Source organism: Neoarius graeffei, chromosome 27 (genome assembly GCF_027579695.1).
Source record: "Neoarius graeffei isolate fNeoGra1 chromosome 27, fNeoGra1.pri, whole genome shotgun sequence".
NCBI lineage: Eukaryota > Metazoa > Chordata > Actinopteri > Siluriformes > Ariidae > Neoarius > Neoarius graeffei.
Window position 1 is genome coordinate 55669590 of NC_083595.1, and position 20654 is coordinate 55690243.

The 20654-nt window shown below is 44.0% G+C and overlaps 1 protein-coding gene across 2 annotated transcripts; it reads right to left on the reverse strand.

Annotated features, from left to right (window-relative positions):
- Window positions 1-2112: 2112 nt before the first annotated feature.
- Window positions 2113-19972, reverse strand: cmtm4 (CKLF-like MARVEL transmembrane domain containing 4). 2 transcript variants are annotated; one of them, XM_060911125.1, is made up of 5 exons: window positions 19378-19972; window positions 18840-19088; window positions 11134-11310; window positions 5240-5338; window positions 2113-5148 (listed from the first exon to the last, which is right to left on the reverse strand). In XM_060911125.1, exons 2-5 carry the CDS (start codon window positions 19023-19025, stop codon window positions 4996-4998), a joined length of 615 nt encoding a protein of 204 aa, XP_060767108.1. In that variant the 5' UTR covers window positions 19026-19088; window positions 19378-19972; the 3' UTR covers window positions 2113-4995. The 2 variants fall into 2 exon arrangements, with proteins under 2 accessions (XP_060767108.1, XP_060767107.1); XM_060911124.1 differs by having other exon boundaries at window positions 18840-19121; window positions 19378-19971.
- Window positions 19973-20654: the final 682 nt, after the last annotated feature.

A 20654-nucleotide genomic window follows, 5' to 3' on the forward strand; every position in this document is an offset into this window, starting at 1 on the left:
TTACAGAAAGATTTTGAAATTTATTTAAAACTTTTTTTTAAATAATCACCTGTATATTTATACTGAAACAATTATCCACCTCAGGCTCAGTGAATATCGGTGAATAATAACCTCAACTTCACAGTGACTTCGTCTCAGTTATTATTCACCGATAATCACTTCACCTTTGGTGAATAATTGTTAAATAAAATGTTAAATTGTAGTATAATGTGTGTAAGTGTTTTAACGACACTGAATTGAGGAAGAGGTTTCGGATCTTTGCGTTGTGCCTGACTGAGATAATATTAGCTCGCTAGCTGACATTGGCTAATCCACCATTTAAACCAAAGTCGTGTCAGTAGAAGTCGAGAATGCAATGAAAACAAAGTGCAGTGAACATTTACACTCAACACACCCAACTTTTCAGGAATAAATCCCTGCTCTCGCCGATGTTCCTCTCTCTCTCTCAGTCTGCAGTGAAACACACCTGAGTGGAGAAGAGCTCGTTTATTCTCCTCTCATTCCTTTAAAACCCTCACCAAGATCATCCCAGAGTTCACCAACACCATACACTCACTAACACAGGATTATGAAACTGAGAGACTCTTCGCTGTTTGGGGTTTTGCCTTCACTTTGTTCACTTGGGTTGATTTGATCGCTTTAATCTTGGTCCAGCCGAGACACCTGAACCCTCTGAGGGTCTGACAGAGGACACGCCTTTACTGCAGACCCGCCCACAGATTCAGGTGTGTGCTGGAAAGTGTGTGTTCATGAGGCTCGACTGCCATGTCATCAACCACGCCCTTTTATTTCTCACCAAATAAAACACATTAATCAGAAGGAGAAACAGTGGGAGAGAGATCAGGGTCAGCTCAACTCCATCTGTCCTCAAAAGGACACAACACTTTTATTTATGGAGGTGAAACTTAAAATGAGTTTGGCTCGAGTCCCATTCACTGACATGAAGGGGCGGGGTTAAAAACTGTCCTGCAGCCAGCCACTAGAGGGCATCAGAGACATTTCACTTCCTCTGAGTGCGCCCTTTTCACGTGACGTCACGACAAAGCGGCCGCCATTTTGGACATGTACTACCAGTAGTTTACCCCAGCCAACACTGAGGAACGGCAGCAAAGAAAGTGTTTATTTTCAGCAAGACTTCCATCATGCCACTATGTTGTTGTGCACCTGGATGTAGTAACCATCAACAAACAAGGCAAGGGTTATCATTTTATCGGATCCCGGTAGATGCTGACCGACGGAGAAGATGGATAGCGGCATAACAGCGCTTGTGTAGTGACCACTTTGTTGGAGGTAAGACGAATAAAATTAGCCAGAAAAGGCATTACATTGCTGTTAACATGCCATTCTAGTTTACTGTAATTATGATCTGGCAGCTATTTACACCGGATCCAGTGTAAATAGCTGCCGGAGCCGACGTCCGAGGTTCCGGAGCGCGCTCGCTCGCGGCCGACCGGAGCGCACTCTGGCAAGCTCGGACGTTGGCTCCGGCAGCTATTTACACTGGATCCGGTGTAAATAGCTGCCAGATCATAATTACAGTAAACTAGTAAATACAGTTTTCTGCATCTCGCTCCTTTTTCTTTTGTTTGTCGCCTTCCTCGCATTCAAACCGATTCGAGCCGAAGTCCACTACATGTCCAAAATGGCGGTCGCGTTTACGAAGGTCACGTGACTGAAAAGGGTCTATACAGCCTTTATACTGCTTTATCACTCTCACTGAGCTCGAGCCCCGCCCACTACACCACAACACGTCTCACTGAGCTCGAGCCCCGCCCACTACACCACGTCTCACTGAGCTCGAGCCCCGCCCACTACACCACAAGACGTCTCACTGAGTTCGAGCCCCGCCCACTACACCACAACACGTCTCACTTATTATCATTATTACTGCTGCTGCTACACGATTAGCATAATTTTATTTTCGTGCACACTTCATGTCTCAGTATTTTCTGGTTTAAACTGAGAATGTTGTTTTGTTTAATAAAAACAGTCAAAGAGAACAGAATATTTTTGTTGATTTGTGAATTAAATTATAAACATTTCAAAATAACTTGAAAAAAAATCATCAGTCTGAAGGCTGAGAACTGATTTTGGACAAAAACAAACGACGGCGGCATTCAGTTCAAATTTATTCATTTCTCAAACGAACAGAGGATTTGTGTAAAATGAGTTTGTGTAAATCAACACAGCTCCATAAATACAAAAATACAGATGTGTGTGCAGCTGTGTTCCTGCTGAAACCGTCCCAGTGTGGGATTATTCCAGCCCCATTCACACGGGAAAGGGATCAATCATCAGCCACAACATTATTCACACAGATTAATTTATCATTATTAGAAAACCTCACAGCTGAGGAGTTTCATTACACAATCAGAGTATAAACACACACACACACACACACACACAGTGCTGATGTCAAGAAACAAAACTTCCATTAAAACAGTCATTTGATTGTCCTTCGATACGTTCACACAGTGTTCCTTCAAATATTTAAATTATTACAGTTACACTGATTCAGGCTCCGTCTCAAATCACACACTAACACGACACACTAACACTACACACTCTGTAGTGAACTTTATAGTACCTGAATGTTTGTAGTGCAGAAATCAAACTTAAAAAGTGAAGATTTTAAACAATCAATCAATCTCTCCTGATTTCATGTTGGTTTTATTATTTCACTGAATTTTATTTCATGTTTGTAATTTACCCAAATGCTCAGACACTAGTGACGAGTTTAAGCGCTCGCGACTCGGCCTGAGTCACCCTGATCACTACAACTGAGCGCGAGCGAGCGACCAAAGCGCTACAGAATTTCATCTGATTTTCCTTTTGATTGGGACTTTTCAGCTAAACACGATGGCTCCACCCACTCCTCTATGTATAGCAGGCTAATCACAGCTAACGGCTAATCACGGCTAACTGCTAATCACAGCTAACGGCTAATCACGGCTAACTGCTAATCACGGCTAACGGCTAATCACGGCTAACTGCTAATCACAAACGCCGCCGATTAATCCAAACACTAACAGCACAAATATTAGCAAACAACCACTCGCTAACGAAACAACGATAACCGCGATCGTTAGTGACTCGCAGAGTCTCATTTATAGTAACTCCGAGTCTCATTTATTCACATCAAAATTTCACTTTAAATCTCCGACACTCTGTTCAGTAAAATATCAGTTTACTTTTATTTTTCCAAAATTTTGTCTTCTATCACAGAGAGAATGTTTAGTGTGAATTTGAGTCGAGGTGGAGAGACGACAGAGCGAGTCGATTAAACGTAAACATTATTGTTTTAAAATCTATAAAACTGTGTATGATGGGGCAGAAGATTCCTACAGTAGTGCACACTACAGCGAGGGGAAATAACACACTGCAACACTGAGCTCATCACACAATCAAATGGATAAACACACACACACACACACACACACACACCTAGTACCAAAGGAATGTTTTCAGAAGAAAATCACACAAAGATTAAAGAGGTTTTTACAGAGTGTGGTCAAAATTTCAGAATAAAAAACAAACAGAACAAAAAAAAATCAAAAACCTTTTCATTTGGTTATTAAATTATTTAAATGAATATCGTGCTATTTTCTGCTCATTCAGTTACAGAATGTTTAATTAACATCCGAGTTTTATTTCTTTTGTGTTTGTGTTCATCACTAATGAGTGAAAAGCCGCGATGCTAACAGCTAGAAACTCACCAATGCTATCAGCGAGCAAAGCGCTAAAACAAGCCCCGCAGATCCGCGCTAACAGGAATCACACACAGCCCGAGTGTGCATCAGCAGCATAAACATTAGCATTTAGCACTCAACAGCACAAATTTCAACCTTTTACACACACAAGTCCAAATATTCAGAATTCATTCAGCAACTCGCTGAAATGCTAATGATGAGCACTGATGATCATGAAGAATATAAAACACTATAAACACAAACACTCATAACCAGCTGATTCCTGCACAGAAATCAGCCAGAGGTTCCCGACTCATCACTAACGCTGCTGAGGAGAACAAGTGCGCGCTAACAGCCCGAGTGGGAATAACAAGCCTACACACTAGCAACTAGCCCTTAATAGCACAGATTCAGAAATTATTCCACACACTAGCAGATACACGTGAGGAATGTTAAATGCTGGTGACTCAAACACTACAACACACACACTCCGAGCTAGCTGAAACCCTAGCGACACACACACACACACACACACACACACACACACTCCAAGCTAGCTGAAACACTAGCGACACACACACACACACACTCCAAGCTAGCTGAAACACTAGCGACACACACACACACACTCCGAGCTAGCTGAAACACTAGCGACACACACTCAGAGCTGAAACAGTGATGAGCACAGAGGATGATTAATCACAAACGCGAGTAACTGGACGGTGTGTTAGCGATTAGCTCAAATGTAGATGCTAACTACAGAAATAAAAACACATTAAGAGCAGAATTTAAAACTCAGAAACAAATGTTTGAGGTGAAGTACACACACACACACACACACACACCTCAGAATTAGTCCATGAATGTTTATGAATCAGTTAGAAAGACACATTTGGTCCCAAATTAACCTTCAGATCCGTTCTGGGTCCTGTGAAGGTGACAGTGTGGAGTGGGTAATGTGCAAAAGTTAGTGAGTGTAATGTGGAGTGTGTGTAGTGTGTAGTATGGAGTGTATGTGTAGTGTGTATAATAAGCAGTGTGTAATGTGTGTAGTATGGTGTGTGTGTGTGTGTAGTATGGAGTGTGTGTAGTATGGAGTGTGTGTGTGTAGTGTGTAGTATGGAGTGTGTGTAGTGTGTATAATAAGCAGTGTGTAATGTGTGTAGTATGGTGTGTGCGTGTAGTATGTATAATAAGCAGTGTGTAGTATGGTGTGTGTGTGTGTGTGTTTGAGAGTGTGTGTGTGTGTGTGTGTGTGTGTGTGTGTGTGTGTGTGTGTGTGAGAGAGAGAGAGAGAGTGTGTGTGTTATTCAGGTCGTGTCTCCATGTCGCTGCGTGAGGCCGTCCTGGCGCGTGTGTATTCACTGGTCTGTAGGGGGCGCTGGTCTCCTAAACGCCACTGTCTCACACACACACCCGTGTTCACACCGTACACCAACATCACCACGAAGCCAAAGATCTGTAACACACACACACACACACACATTATATATCTATGTATTTATAGAGTGTATCAGAGTAATGAGTAATGAAATGTGTAATGTCGTTACCACGGCAGCAATTTCTGCTCCACTCTTGTGATTGAGTGTCGCCAACACCACTGAGGCGATGAAGAAGAACAGCGCACAGCACGCAGCATTAATCAGGTCCTGTACACACACACACACACACACACACACACACTAACATTAAAAGCTGCACTTTATTCCCAGTGAACAGGTTCAGCGGAGTGAATATGCGCAGTGTCCACATTCTGCCATGAGGTGGCGCACTAACACTCAACTAACATTAAACAAACACTGCTCAGACACGAAGAGGAAACTAACGCTAAACTCAAACTCCACAGCCTTCTTTGGTTCGAGTATCCAAGTCCTCTCCTCCACCGCCTTTAACCAGGGAGCGTGAGGTCTGAACCTGCCGCACAGGCAGAACAGAAGGCTGCAGGTTCTGATCCGAGATCATCTGCTCTCATAATGCTGCAGTGTCATTGCACCTGCTCTCTCCTGAACACCTCGAGGCCTCGGACCCTGAGGTCAGGGTTCTGTTTATCGACTCCAGTCTTTAATCGTGTTCTCCCGTCCAGGCTGCGTGAGAAACTCTTTAATATCGTACCTGAACAGTTCCTGTGCTGAAGGCTCTGTGACGTTTTGTTGGAGACGACGCAGGTGCTGAAACCTCACAATAAATTCCCTAAAGTGTTACCCGTTCACACAGGGGCCCCACAGAGGCGTGTCCTGTCCCCACTCCCAGTCTGTTTGGATGTTTATATTCACTGATGACACCACAGTCGTGGATTTGATCTCAAACAGTGCAGTGATGAACCAGCTGAGACACGTGAGGTTTTATCTCTGGTGGACTGACGTAACACAAAGAACCTGGTCCAAGGAACGAGTCGTGGACTTTCACAGGAGCTGAGGGAACCACATACACTTGGACGTCAACAATACTCAATTTTAACACATGGGCAGCTCCAGACTCCTGGGAGTGATAATCTACTCCAGTGTGAATGGAAGACAACACCACTACCATTCTCAAAGAGCAGCACCAGAGACGGTTCTTTATCAGAGCACTGAATAAAAGTGGGATATCCCTCCAGGAGCGGCCTGGTGCAGTTCCACAGAGCAGCAGTGGAGGGCGTCATTACTTCTGCACTAAGTGTGTGGTTTGGCAGCATGTCAGCTGAATACAGGAGACAGTTAGACATCGAGGTGTTCACTGTATCCAGGAGTGCTGGTTTTTACAAGGTTAGATTACAAAAGAAGGTTCTGAAATTTCTAAAAAGTTCCTCTCACCCGGATTTAACCTTTTAATTTCATTCCATCTCACAGAAGACTAAATGCTTTAAGACCAGAACATCCAGGTTTGAGAAGAGCACAAATCCATCAGGTATCTCTACCTCCTTCGCTCTCTAACTCGGCCCTGTGGGCCCCTCAGCAGGGTGAAGAACGCTGCAGGAACACGGGTGGATTTAATGCACCTGAACCTGAACCACTGTATTTAGTGAGTTGTGTGATGTTGCTGCTGATCTCCTCCCAGGTGCTCAGGGTTTGTCTGTTGCTTTCTGAGTGTTTAATTTAATTTTGAGCGCACTCACACATGTTCCAATCAACCACACGGACATAAAGCGATGAATCTAAAATCTTTAGTTAACATTAAACTTGCACACACCCAGGGAGGAACAATGGTTCCACTTGACCGGTTATCCCAGTGTGGAACTGAACACATGATGCAAATGACTGAACACAATATCACATGACTGACACACACACACTTTTTTTTTTTTCTTTCACACACTCTCCCCATCCCAGCTTGGGTTTCACACACACTTTCACTCGGTATAAAAAGTCAAAACCGTCCTGTCTCATATAAACACACACACACACTCGTGAAGTGTATCTGCAGCACTTTCTCTATGATGAAGATCAGCGTTCTGCAGTCAGCATTTCGTAGCAACGTATTAAACTTCCCCTGGAACGCTCTGTATGAGATGTTCCACACCAGCGTTCCTTAACCACGCCCAGTTCTACCACTAAGCTGTTTGAATCAGATTCCTTGTCTCTGCAAACACACTCGGGCTCGCAGGTCACATGGTCATGTGGAACAGCAATGCAGGCAGTTTCAGAAGGTGGAGAGTTTTACCCTGTAAATTCTTTCAGCTTCTGAGTGCTGAAGATGTTTGAAGGCAGTGTGATGTTCTGCAGAGGCCGAGTCAGTCACCTGACCTGAATCCAACAGAGCCGCGTTTCACTTCCTGAAGGCAAAACAACGACAATCAGGAAGTGAACAGAGCTGCAGCAAAGGCCTGGGAGAACATCAGCAGAGAAGAAACCCAGCACCTGGGATGTGTAGCGCACACACACACACACACACACACACACTCTCAACACACACATATTTATAAATTTATAAAGCTTTATAAATGATCTCCCAGAGTTATCAACTTTGATTGGGTCACTGTCAGCCCCTGCAGAACTTGATCAGGCAACTGAATGCTTAGAGTCAACATTCCGCCATACCTTAGATAATGTAGCTCCTCTTAAAAGGAAAATGGTCGGAGACAAAAAATTAGCACCCTGGTATAATGATGACACTCGCACATTAAAACAGACCACTCGAAAATTGGAACGTAAATGGCGTCAAACAAAATTGGTAGTGTTCAAATTAGCGTGGAAGGAGAGCTTCCTGAAGTATAGAAAAGCTCTTAGTGCTGCGAGATCAACATATCTCTCCTCCCTAATAGAAGATAACAAAAATAATCCTAGATTCCTATTTAATACTGTAGCAAAATTAACCAGGAATAAGTCCACTATCAACACATGCACACCTGCAGTATGTAGTAGCAACGACTTCATGAATTTTTTTAATGACAAAATTGAGAATATCCGACAAAAAATTCAAACTACTAATTTAAGGTCAGACAATGTAAGTGACCCTGTAGTTAACAATATAACTGTATCAGATCATCAGCTAGAATGTTTTACTCCCCTAAAAGAAACTGAATTACTTTCATTAATCTCGGCATCAAAAGCCTCAACTTGCGTACTAGATCCCTTACCGACACATCTATTCAAACAGATAATACCTGAAGTAATTGAACCGCTTATAAAAATAATAAATTATTCTCTTATGATTGGCTATGTACCCAAATCCTTTAAACTAGCAGTTATCAAACCCCTGATTAAAAAACCTGACCTTGATCCCTGTCAGCTGTCCAATTATCGGCCAATATCAAACCTCCCCTTTATCTCCAAGATCCTTGAAAAAGCTGTGGCACAGCAGTTATGCTCATATTTACATAGGAATAACATCCATGAAATGTATCAGTCAGGATTTAGACCTCATCATAGCACAGAGACAGCACTGGTTAAAGTAGTAAACGACCTACTGTTGGCGTCTGATCAGGGCTGTGTCTCGCTGCTTGTGTTGCTTGACCTTAGTGCAGCATTTGATACCATTGATCATTCCATTCTTCTGGATAGACTAGAAAATGTTGTGGGAGTTAAGGGAACGGCCCTCTCCTGGCTCAGCTCTTATTTAACTGATCGCTCTTGGGTTCTGTCTTGGGTCCACTGCTTTTTTCTTTATATATGTTCCCTCTGGGTGATATTATTCGTAAACATTGTATTAGTTTCCACTGTTATGCTGATGACACACAGTTGTATGTCTCTGCAAAACCTGATGAGAGACACCAGCTTAATAGAATTGAGGAATGTGTGAAGGACATTAGACACTGGATGCTTATTAACTTCCTTCTGCTTAACTCTGACAAGACTGAAGTACTTGTACTCGGACCACATGCAGCTAGAAGTAAGTTTTCTGATTACACAGTAACTCTGGATGGCCTTTCTGTTTCTTCACGTGCAGCAGTAAAAGACCTCGGAGTGATTATTGACCCCAGTCTTTCATTCAAAACTCACATTGATAACATTACCCGGATAGCTTTCTTTCATCTCAGAAATATTGCTAAGATAAGAAATTTAATGTCACTACATGACGCAGACAAACTAGTTCATGCTTTCGTTCCCTCCAGGTTGGATTATTGTAATGCCTTACTGTCTGGATGTTCCAATAAGTGCATAAACAAGCTCCAGTTAGTTCAAAATGCAGCAGCAAGAGTCCTTACTAGAACTAGAAAATATGACCCCATCACCCCTGTCTTATCCACACTGCATTGGCTCCCAATCAAATTTCGTATTGATTATAAAATACTACTATTGACCTTTAAAGCACTAAATGGTCTCGCACCACAGTACCTGAGTGAACTTCTGCTCCTCTATGACCCGCCACGCCTACTTAGATCAAAAGGTGCGGGCTATCTGCTGGTACCTCATATAGTGAAGGCTACATCAGGGGGCGGAGCCTTTTCTTACAAAGCCCCACAGTTATGGAACAGCCTTCCAAGTAGTGTTCGGGAATCAGACACAGTCTCAGTGTTTAAGTCTCGGCTGAAAACAGATCTGTTTAGTCAAGCCTTGTGTTAATGGTGTTTATGAGGTAAAGGAGTAGATCTGGAGGATCCTCAGACAGAGTGTTTTGGTAAACTGGGATGTATGGATGCTGTCAGTCCCCACTCGCTTGCTCACTCGAGTTTGTTGATGGTGTAGTGGCTGCTGCTTTATGTCCCACTTTGGTCAGATTCTGTAAAGCTGCTTTGGGACAACGTCTGTTGTTAAAAGCGCTATACAAATAAACTTGACTTGACACTCGACACACTCACACACACACACAACTGCTGATACGGGGAAGATTGGTTAAAGTATGGAGATGATGTATCGTCTCTGTAAGGAGTCTCCAGTGTGAGTGCTGTGTATCAGTCGGAGGTGAAGCTGGAACTCTCAGTTCTCTGAGGTCTTCAGCACAGAGGAGTTTACACTTCTCTACAGTTTCTCAGGAACACGATGAAACAAGCTGCGATTTTTTATATTATTAACTTCAAGATAAATAATAAAGAGAGGCAGGTGAAGGAACGACTGTTTATAGCTGCTATAACGTCAGTGAGAACACGAACTCACTCATTTCACCGACATTCCACAACATTTAATGTAACTATAAATGGATAAAAAAAATTCTGTATAAACACACAGTGTTTATTAATTCTATAATAGAATCCTAATGTAAAGTGCAGTCATTAATTCTGCAGCAGTGTTTGAGATCTGCTCAGTGTTTCTCTGCAGCGCAGCAAGAAGATCAGACACAGTGAGAGGAAAAGCTGGAATGATGAACCGTCACTCCGTGTGTCTGAGGTTCAGCAGGAATTCTGACCAGTCAGGAACGTGATCATTACACAGAAACACACACTGCAGTCCAAAATACTCAACTTTACCTTCACTGTGTGTGTGTGTGTGTGTGTGTGTGTGTGTGTGTGTGTGTGTGTGAGAGAGAGAGAGAGAGAGGATAAATGAGTTTAATATAAACAGAATGAGACTGAAGTCAGTTTAGACAGGAAATTAAAATATTGCATAGAAGGTAGCTGTGTGTGTGTGTGTGTGTGTGTGTGTGTGTGTGTGTGTGTGTGGTTTTGGTTGGATGGGAATGTCCTCCAGGAATGTGCAGCTCGGTGGAAATACAAGTTCAACTTTTCACATTGCTGTGCTGTTTCTGATGGATGTGAGAGAAAATAAAGAACCGAGTTAAATTATGGATGGATGGATGGATGGATGGATGGATGGATGGATGGATGGATGGATGGATGGATGGATGGATAAAACCCACTTTCTGCTTTTGTTTATCCAAATAAAATATCCCACAGATTTATATCTCATTCAACAGAATATTTAAAAATACAGAAGAGTTTGAGTTTGAGTGCATCATAACGTTCACCTTCCACTGGAGTTGGAGTTCTTACAGGAGCATCAGGGATTTCACACACCTGCATCATGGTGCTAATGGTACATACTGGTGTTTAATGGTGTGTGATGGTGTTATGTGGTAAACACTGACTCACCACTAAGCTCCAGTTGATGTGTGTGAGTTTGGCGTGCAGGTTGAGGATGAAGAGCAGGAGTAAGAGTCCCGTCACCACAAAGGAGCTGCAGCTCACAAACTCAAACAGATAAACTCCAGCGCAGGGAGAACACATCATCACCGTCTCAATGCAGATAAACGCAATGAGGGACAGAACCTGCCCAGGAACACACACACACACACACACACACACACACACACACACACACACACACAAGTGTGCATTACAAGTGTGTTTGTGTGTGTTAATTTGTCTTGCTGAGAGTTAGTGTGTGTCAGTAAAGTGTCGTGCTGTAGACGTGCGGGATGATCATGTGATTCTCTCTCTCACACAGAACAGGACCCACTGGTTTGATTTGTTCCCTTCCTGTTCTAGACCTGAACATTTAACATACAGGTGTTTCACCATGTTTAAAACCAACACTGTCCTTCTGCTTACACACACACACACACACACACACACTTTATAGGGAAGATTTTCAGCAAACTGCACATTACTGTGGCTAAAGTTTATCCATCTGAATCAAACTTAAAACCTCAAGACAAAACACACACACACACACACACACACACACACACACACACACACACTCCGAAATAAGAAATATTTTTATTTATTTTCACTAAACTCAGTGTAAATTAAATCTGTGTGAATGTTATAATCAAACACTTACACAGGACCAGTGTCTGCGTTTCCATGACAACAGAAAGTGATGTGAAAGTGTGATGAAGATTTAAACTCTATTAGAAATGTTTACGATACACTCATTTCTGTGTTTGTGTCCTGTGTGTATCTGAGCAGACGAGTGTGACGATTGCTGTGCACTTGAAAGTGTTTAATCTGAGAGGAAATGAAGCGTCTCGGTCGCGTCCCAAATCACTTTCATCACAGTCAGGAGATCTGATTTATGATTCTGGAGCTGCTTCAGTTTCTGCTGTTTATCTCACACACACAGAGTTTTGGGAAAAGCTCAGAAAAACAAGGAGTGTGGTTTCTCTGACTCTCTCACACACACACACACACACACACACACACACACACACACACACACACACACACACACACACACACACAAAGAAGCATCTGGAATTCTCATCTAACTACACACACACACACACACACACATACTTTAGCGTCCTTGAAATAATATTGAACTTTCCTTTGCAAGTTTTTGAACTGAAACCCAACACACACACACACACACACACACACACACACACACACACAGATTCAGACTCTGATAAAGTCTCTGATAAATTTCTGTCCCGTTATAAAAGCAGCGTGAGGACGGCTGTCTCCTGAGAGTCCGTGTTCTTGACATTCTGGGAGACGGCATTCCCATAATTCACTTCACCGTGACAGCGTGAGGAATGTGGCGCAGATCTAAAGCCGTGTCTGTTCTGTCCAGCTGAACTTTCTGAATCTTTTCAGTGATCGGAGTCATTCTGAGTCAGTAAAAGGATTCATTCAGATTTGCTCACGGATTCATCCAGTCTGATTCCTCCACGTAAAGCAAAAAAACATCCCGAGTTGTGTAAAATAGCTAAGAATTGCTACTATTGTGTTGTTTTGTGTGTTGTGTGTAGAAACAGAATTATTTTTCACATCCAGGACCAACACGCTCCTGTGAGGATGACCAAGACTCACTGATTCACAGAAAGAGAGAGGAGTGATTCTTGGTCATGACTGAAAGATTCACTGATTCATGTAACAAGAGACAAATCAATGTTGTTCATGACTTAATGATTCACTGAACACGAGGAGGGAATCTCAGTTACGATCAAATGATTCACTGAATGAGAAAAGAATGAATCTTGGTCATGACTGATAGATTCACTGCTTTGCTCACTTTGGTTTGCTTTCTCCTGAACTGATTCATTTCAACAACCAATTTGAGCACTCGCGCTCTCGACGTACGTCAGGAACGAAGCCTGAACACGAGGCCTGGTTCTCGAAAGTGAAGGTCAGTCCGGACTTTAGACGAGTTACTCAATAACCTCAAGGAGAAAAACTTTAAAAACACACAGCAGTGAAGGTGAAAATCTCAAACGCGAGGAGTTATTACAGTTCACACTGTTTCTGTTCAGCACTCAGGACCTGACGGACACACTGAACACTCAGAACTGGACTCAGTGGAGTTCATCACACAGTCAGGGTTTAATACTGAACACACACACTTCACACACACTTCACACCTCAGACGTCGCCACACACTAAAGCGCTATTCACAGGTTCAGTGAGAGTCATGGACATGCTGGCGGAGTTTGTTGAAAGCAGAGTTGCACAATTCGGACCTTGAGCTCGCGCTCTTCCTCACATGATATCGAGCTTATTTGTACAGCGCTTTTAACAATAAACATTGTCGCAGAGCACGCTCAAGTGAGGAGCTGAAGCCCATCAACATGTTTTCTTCCACACAAACATGGACATTATATCAAATCTCCTCCATCCCGCACACACGCACACGCGCGCACACACACACACACACGCACATGAGTTTATCACCTCCATTTAGAGTCTCATGGCTTCATGAAGTTCTGCTTGAGTCACTGTCAGAGCTCGAGAGCAGAACATCTGGTGTAAAATAACAGTGTGTTCTGCATCAGGTGCTTTTCTCTGATGTATATAGTGTGTACTGAGTGACACTGACACACACACACACACACACACACACAGTCTGAAATGGCGACAGAGGAATCTGTGGTGTGGACTTCATGGTGTTGAAGCTTTTCTTTGTGCAGCTCTCTGTCCTTCTCCTGACCTTCTGGAAAGGAAACATCTCAGCTGTGTGAGATAAGACCAGAGTCATAACACACACACACACACACAGAGCCACGCCCTCCTGTAGTACGCACTACTGAGAAAACATTCCTCAAGCCACTTTTCTAAATTCTACAGCAAGACGAGTATAAAGATTCAACTAAAATCCTCCAATCAGGCTTCACTTCCTGTCACTTTGATCCCCAACTGATACACACACCCACATGGGCGGGGCCTGATACTCTAATGCACACACCCTCTTCATTAACAGACCTCTGAGACTCCGCCCAGAATGTAGCCCAAGCAACTAACCACAACAGTGAGAATCAGATTGTTCTTTCAGTCCATTATTATTGGCACCCTTTAACCAAATGACCAAACAAAGAAATATCTCATCTCATTATCTGTAGCCGCTTTATCCTGTTCTACAGGGTCGCAGGTGAGCTGGATCCTATCCCAGCTGACTACGGGCGAAAGGCGGGGTTCACCCTGGACAAGTCGCCAGGTCATCACAGGGCTGACACATAGACACAGACAACCATTCACACTCACATTCACACCTACGCTCAATTTAGAGTCACCAGTTAACCTAACCTGCATGTCTTTGGACTGTGGGGGAAACCGGAGCACCCGGAGGAAACCCACGCGGACACGGGGAGAACATGCAAACTCCACACAGAAAGGCCCTCGCCGGCCACGGGGCTCGAACCCGGACCTTCTTGCTGTGAGGCGACAGCGCGAACCACTACACCACCGTGCCACCCACAAAGAAATATATTCAATAAATAAGTGACATTTTGAGCTGAAACATACAGGGTGTTTCAAACATTTAACAATATTATTAGCACCCCTTTCATTCATATTAGAGCCCTGCACTCCTGCGGGACTCGTGGGACCCGCCGCAAAGCAGTGCGGGACAAATTTTGAAAGCTCATTGCGGGCGCAGGCGGGACCGGAAGTGCACATATGTGGCGCGGGCGGGAGCGGTGATAAGCTGCAGTCCCCCTAACTAAAAATGTGTCTGAAACAAAATTTATAAATTATTAATTTATGTTTATCATATATAATTTGTACTGGATATTTTATTTGGCATTAATAAAAACATTTTAAGATGCCTAAATTTGCAGAGAGAGTTAGAGAGAGTTAGATTGCCAGAGGAATGGCATCTTAAATTTGCCATTGATCACCCTAACGGGAAATCCTTTGATCACTCTAATAACTCGCAGTTCACACCCAGCTAGCAAGAGAACCATGAGAGAAGTGATGTACTTGTTGCGTTAGTCTACAACTTTAGTCAGAGAGACAGGTTACACAGTGACGGTAGGTTTGACTCAATACTATCCCAGAAATCCTTCCTGTAATATGCAAATTTGGCTGTCCAATCAGAGGCGGCCAAATTTGCATATTACAGGAAGGATTTCTGGGATAGCATTGAGTCAAGCCTACCGTCACCGTGTAACCTGTCTCTCTGACTAAAGTTGTAGATTAACGCAAGCAGTAAATCAATTCACTTCTCTTACTAGCTCTGCTTTGTAATAAAAAAAAAATATAAAAAAAAACCAACCACACACCACCATTAGTACAAAGCAAGCCCATTCACTTTTTTATGCTGATCAGAGAATTACAATGGTTTCTCATATGATAAAAATGTGCGATTCGTGATTAAATATTTTAATCGTTTGACAGCACTAATTATTATTATTAGAGACAGTACATGCTGAATTTCGAAACAAGGTAAATAATAACAGCGTGAGCTGTAGACATTTATTCTGAAATCCACTCAAAGTAGGGGGCGGGGCACCATCACGCTGTGTCAAGACAAGAACTTTCCTGAGAAATAACGCGAACGTCTGCATCATGCAGGATTTGCGGGCGGGAGCGGGACAAAATATGGCAGGCGCGGGCGGGAGCGGGACTGAAAATCATAATTCTTTGTGGGCGCGGGCGGGAGTGGGACTGCACAATGCGGGCGCGGGACTGAAAAATCCGACCCGCGCAGACCTCTAATTCATATCGATCAAAGCCCCTCCCACAGGTCTAAGTCCATTCTTAACCTCCTGGCAGAGGCAGTACACACAGTGGGGCTTCCAAATAGCACAAGAGAAAACCCACGATTTCGTTCGAGTGTAACTGACTGTGGGAGGAGCATACTCTCTCTTCCATGTCAATCACAACCATACGAGCCAATCATGAGGGTTTCAGAGTATGATCTGACAGAGAAGTTCATCTCCAGCCGAGGTGTAACCTCCCGGCAGAGGCAGCACACACACGGGTTAGACCTTCAGCAACCTGCTGCAGAATGCATGACATCATCAAACTTTTATCGTGGTTTATGTGCCCGGTGTCTAAAAGAGAAAGAAAAGCTCTAGTGCATATCAAGTACCAGTCAAAAGTTTGTACACCCCTTCTCTACTCGTCCACGGGTGTTTCTGTATCGTGACGATTCTCTGCACTGTAGAACAAAACTGAAGACATCAGAACTATGAAATAACATCTGGAACATGTACAGAATTATGAGGTAAACAAAAAAGTATGAAAAAAACAAACAATCTGTTTGATATTTGAGATTCTTCAGCGTATCCAGTGTTCCCCTTAACGACGCTTTACTGTCATTTTCTTAACCAGCGTCATGAGGGAGTCACCTGGAACGCTTTTCAATTAACAGCTGTGTCTCGTCAAAAGGTCATTAGTGGACGAGTTTCTCACCTTCTTAATGAGTTTGAGATCAAACAGTAAACAATAAACATACTGAATGAATAAATAGCCCTATTGCACAACTGTCAAAAGTCCCTTCCCACGCCATGTGGCACACAGGGCGGCGCCGATCTCCGTTTCCCTCGGCCTCTCGCCTATTACATAGCTAGGGTTACAGTGGGGGGCGGGTCCTCTGGTAACCGCGAGAGTTTGACTCCCCACTCGCATCTGTATTGCAGCGTGCCTTGCCAGACGGCAGTAGGTATCATTTTTATGATGGTCTTTGGTACGACCCGACCGTGAATAGAACTCAAGATCTCCCGATCGGGTTTCCTCCGGGTGCTCCGGTTTCCCCCACAGTCCAAAGACATGCAGGTTAGGTTAACTGGTGACTCTAAATTGAGCGTAGGTGTGAATGTGAGTGTGAATGGTTGTCTGTGTCTATGTGTCAGCCCTGTGATGACCTGGCGACTTGTCCAGGGTGAACCCCGCCTTTCGCCCGTAGTCAGCTGGGATAGGCTCCAGCTCGCCTGCGACCCTGTAGAACAGGATAAAGCAGCTACAGATAATGAGATGAGATCTCCCGATCGAGAGGCGGACACGCTAACCACGAGGCCAATTCGCAGTATTGCACAACTGTAGTAATCCGTATTATGTCAAGAACCGAACAGCTGAGTAAATAGAAACAACATCCATCATTACTTTAAGACAGGAAGTGACTTTTAATTCATAAAAATAAAATTAAAGAAAACCCACTGAATTAGAAGGAGTGTACAAACTTTTGACTGGTTCTGTAAATGTTAGACAATCCCCAGTTATTCTGACGTTTTCTGTAGATTGTGTGAAATAAACCCAGCTGAAGGTGTTTCAGTCAGATTCTTCAGGTCTGGGCTGTGAGTTTGTTCTCGTCCGTCTCCGACGCGTCTCTGTTTTACTTAATGACTTCCTCAGTTTCATGGCGTTTCCTGTTGGGATGCAGCTCTTCACTGTAAAACTTAGAGCTGAGTCAGCACACTCAAAGATCTGCTGTGTGTGTGTGTGTGTGTGTGTGTGTGTGTTTGCTTTGTGCTTTTCTGCTCTTTTCTAGAACATCTGGTGGAGAAACAGACGTACAAAAATGCAATATATCCCTGAGTAAGGCGCCTCCCTGCTGTCTCACTGTCCCGAACTCTCATTTATATCTCACACACACACACACACACACACACACACACACACACAGTACAACTGCAGTAGAGAGAGATTATAGTAAAAAATAAAGCAGTTTAATGTTCCCTTAAATTTACCTCCAACAAGTAAAAGTGGATGTGTGTGTGTGTGTGTGTGTGTTTTATAAACAGGACTAGAAGAGTGTGCAGGATCGTGATTCAGAAAATTCTCCTTATTCTGTTTTTGTACTAAAGTGTAAATACCTGTACATCAATGTTGGTGTAATGAGGAAGTGAAGCGGAACACAGTGAGCGAAAGACCTCGGACTGTGAGCAGCCGGCCCGCGCTACTGCGGCGTGTTTCACTCGGGTGACCGAACCGAACCGGAGTGACGGATCACAATAACATCCAAAACATAACCGCGGGGGCGGGGAGACTCGGAAATCTGATCTCAGGTGTAGATCAGAGAAAACAGAGTTTCTGCTGATAAACTCAGGGAGTGAAATCTTTCCTGTAAATACACAACTCTCTCTCTCTCTCTCTCTCTCTGTTCACCTGCATTGATTAAAACCCGTCTGCTCTACACAATAATTTAAAAAAGTAAACCAATCAAGAAAATAAATTGTAAAATATCTGTCTGTGATTAGAGAAATGACAAAGTTCTAGATTACAAGTTTTATAGGTGGGGCCAAGAGGGCGGGGCATGAGGCGGAGCAAGGGGATGAGTGAGCCCAAGAAATAAAAGGGAATGATTCCACTTATCCAAGATGGTGGCCCTTGTAAATGCCACTCCATCACACGGGTCCAGGGCGGAGTTCAGTTTATCGTTTATGTTTGACATGAAAATAATTTGCCACATCGACTTCATTCACTGCTCTTAGCTCCATTAGCATTAGCCCTGTAGCTCCAGGACAAGATTAAAGAATCAAACCTCACAATGAACACGTCGTGACTAACCGCCTGCACTTGGGTTAAAGCACGAACACGCAGGACTTGTTACTGAACTGCTGCTCAGTGATGAATAAGTGGAGAGGATGTGGTGTTTATTACAGTGTAATTATTCTCCTGAGGCATGGACTCACCGCTTCGATGATCTTCAGGATGCCGAGGTGCGAGGTGAGGTAGTGTGTGTTCCAGCTCATGCTCCTGAACACACTGCGGGAGAGGACGGGCTCCGTGGTGGGCTGATACGGACTGCTCGCCCCCGACACCATCGCTGTGTTGGAGGCCTCACCGTCGAAACCCTCTGCCTCCTCACTGCTCCTCATCCTCACCTGGGCACGGAGCTTCCACGACAAACAGCGATCAGTGCACAGGGACGCCGACACGGGCTGAGGGACGGGAGAACAGGTGACCTCTCTGTGCTACAAAACACGTTACAAACGCATTACTAAGCGTGTGATAGGGAGAAAGGTATCGAAATAAAGGTGGAGCTAAAAGCTTGATCTGAAGCTCCAGTTCCAGCTGCAGATGAGAGAGATGGAGAGATGAAGCTAAAGACCTCGCAGGTGGAATAAACTGGAGATGGAGATTCAGATGAAGGAATAAACTGAGTGTAAATTCTGATGGAATGAGAGCTCAGAGACAGACAGATGGAGAGGAGAGAGATTTAAACTCTACCTGGAGCTGTGTGGAACTGAGCTGGAGATGAAGTGGAGATGTTCTCAGTTCCTCAGAAGCTCCTGGGTTGGAAATTTCAGCTCCATGTTTGTGTTTTTCCTGAACTGTGCAGACTGAAGCCGGGTTTCTGTCTGTCAGCCTGCAGCATCGCTCACAAAACACACCAAAACACACCAACACCACCAAAACACACCACCAACACACCAAAACACACACCAACACACACACACCAAAACACACCAACACCACCAAAACACACCACCAACACACCAAAACACACACCAACACACACACACCAAAACACACCAACACCACCAAAACACACCACCAACACACACACACCAACACACACCAACACACACCACCAACGCACACACACCAAAACACACCAACACCACCAAAACAGTCCCCGCCCCCTCACTGTTGTTGTTGTGTCTCCGCCCTGCTCTGTGTTCACGCGCGCTGCAAACCCGGAAAAAATCCCCACAAAACCGGAAACTGGAATAAAATCCCAAACCCCGCCGAGTGAGAACCGCACCGAGCTGCAGCAGCACAGGCCGGGGAGAGAGAGAGAGAGAGGGAGCATAAACAACCTGCCTCCTGCTACACTGATGTGGGTTGCCAGGTTGCGCGTGTTTGAGACATTTAAAAATCTCATCTCATTATCTCTAGCCGCTTTATCCTGTTCTACAGGGTCGCAGGCGAGCTGGATCCTATCCCAGCTGACTACGGGTGAAAGGCGGGGTTCACCCTGGACAAGTCGCCAGGTCATCACAGGGCTGACACATAGACACAGACAACCATTCACACTCACATTCACACCTACGCTCAATTTAGAGTCACCAGTTAACCTAACCTCAGACTTTTTGTAACAGACAATGTGCTTTTTCATGATGAAAATAAAAAACATCTGATTAAAAGTTATTTATTCAATCCTGAAAAGGTTTCAGTTCTTTCCCTCCTCAGGCACACACGCAGGGGCCCGTAACCAGGCGGGCTTGTGGACCCGGGGGACATCGCGATTGGTCAGATTTGCGGGAGCCAATCCATTTGCCCGTTTCTTTCGCATATAATAACTAATTTGCATACAAGGAAGGAGTCCTTAATTTGATTGGCCGTGGTGTCGCTGACGTCATAATCGCAGCTGCGAGACGCGCTTTGTTGTAGAAAATGGCGGATCGCCTGCTACTCATGCAAACAGTCAGGTTGCCAGATTGAAGTTAAATATCCCTCGCATTCATTCCAATTTACTGTAAAATAATGTCTCCATAAAAGAC

Coding starts and splice junctions, on each gene's coding strand:
- cmtm4 (XM_060911125.1), bottom strand. CDS start 19,025: ATGAGGAGCAGTGAGGAGGCAGAGGGTTTCGACGGTGAGGCCTCCAAC. Junction 11,311..18,839: donor TCCTGAAGATCATCGAAGCG/GTGAGTCCATGC, acceptor GTTCCTGGGCAG/GTTCTGTCCCTCATTGCGTT. Junction 5,339..11,133: donor ACATCAACTGGAGCTTAGTG/GTGAGTCAGTGT, acceptor GTGTGTGTACAG/GACCTGATTAATGCTGCGTG.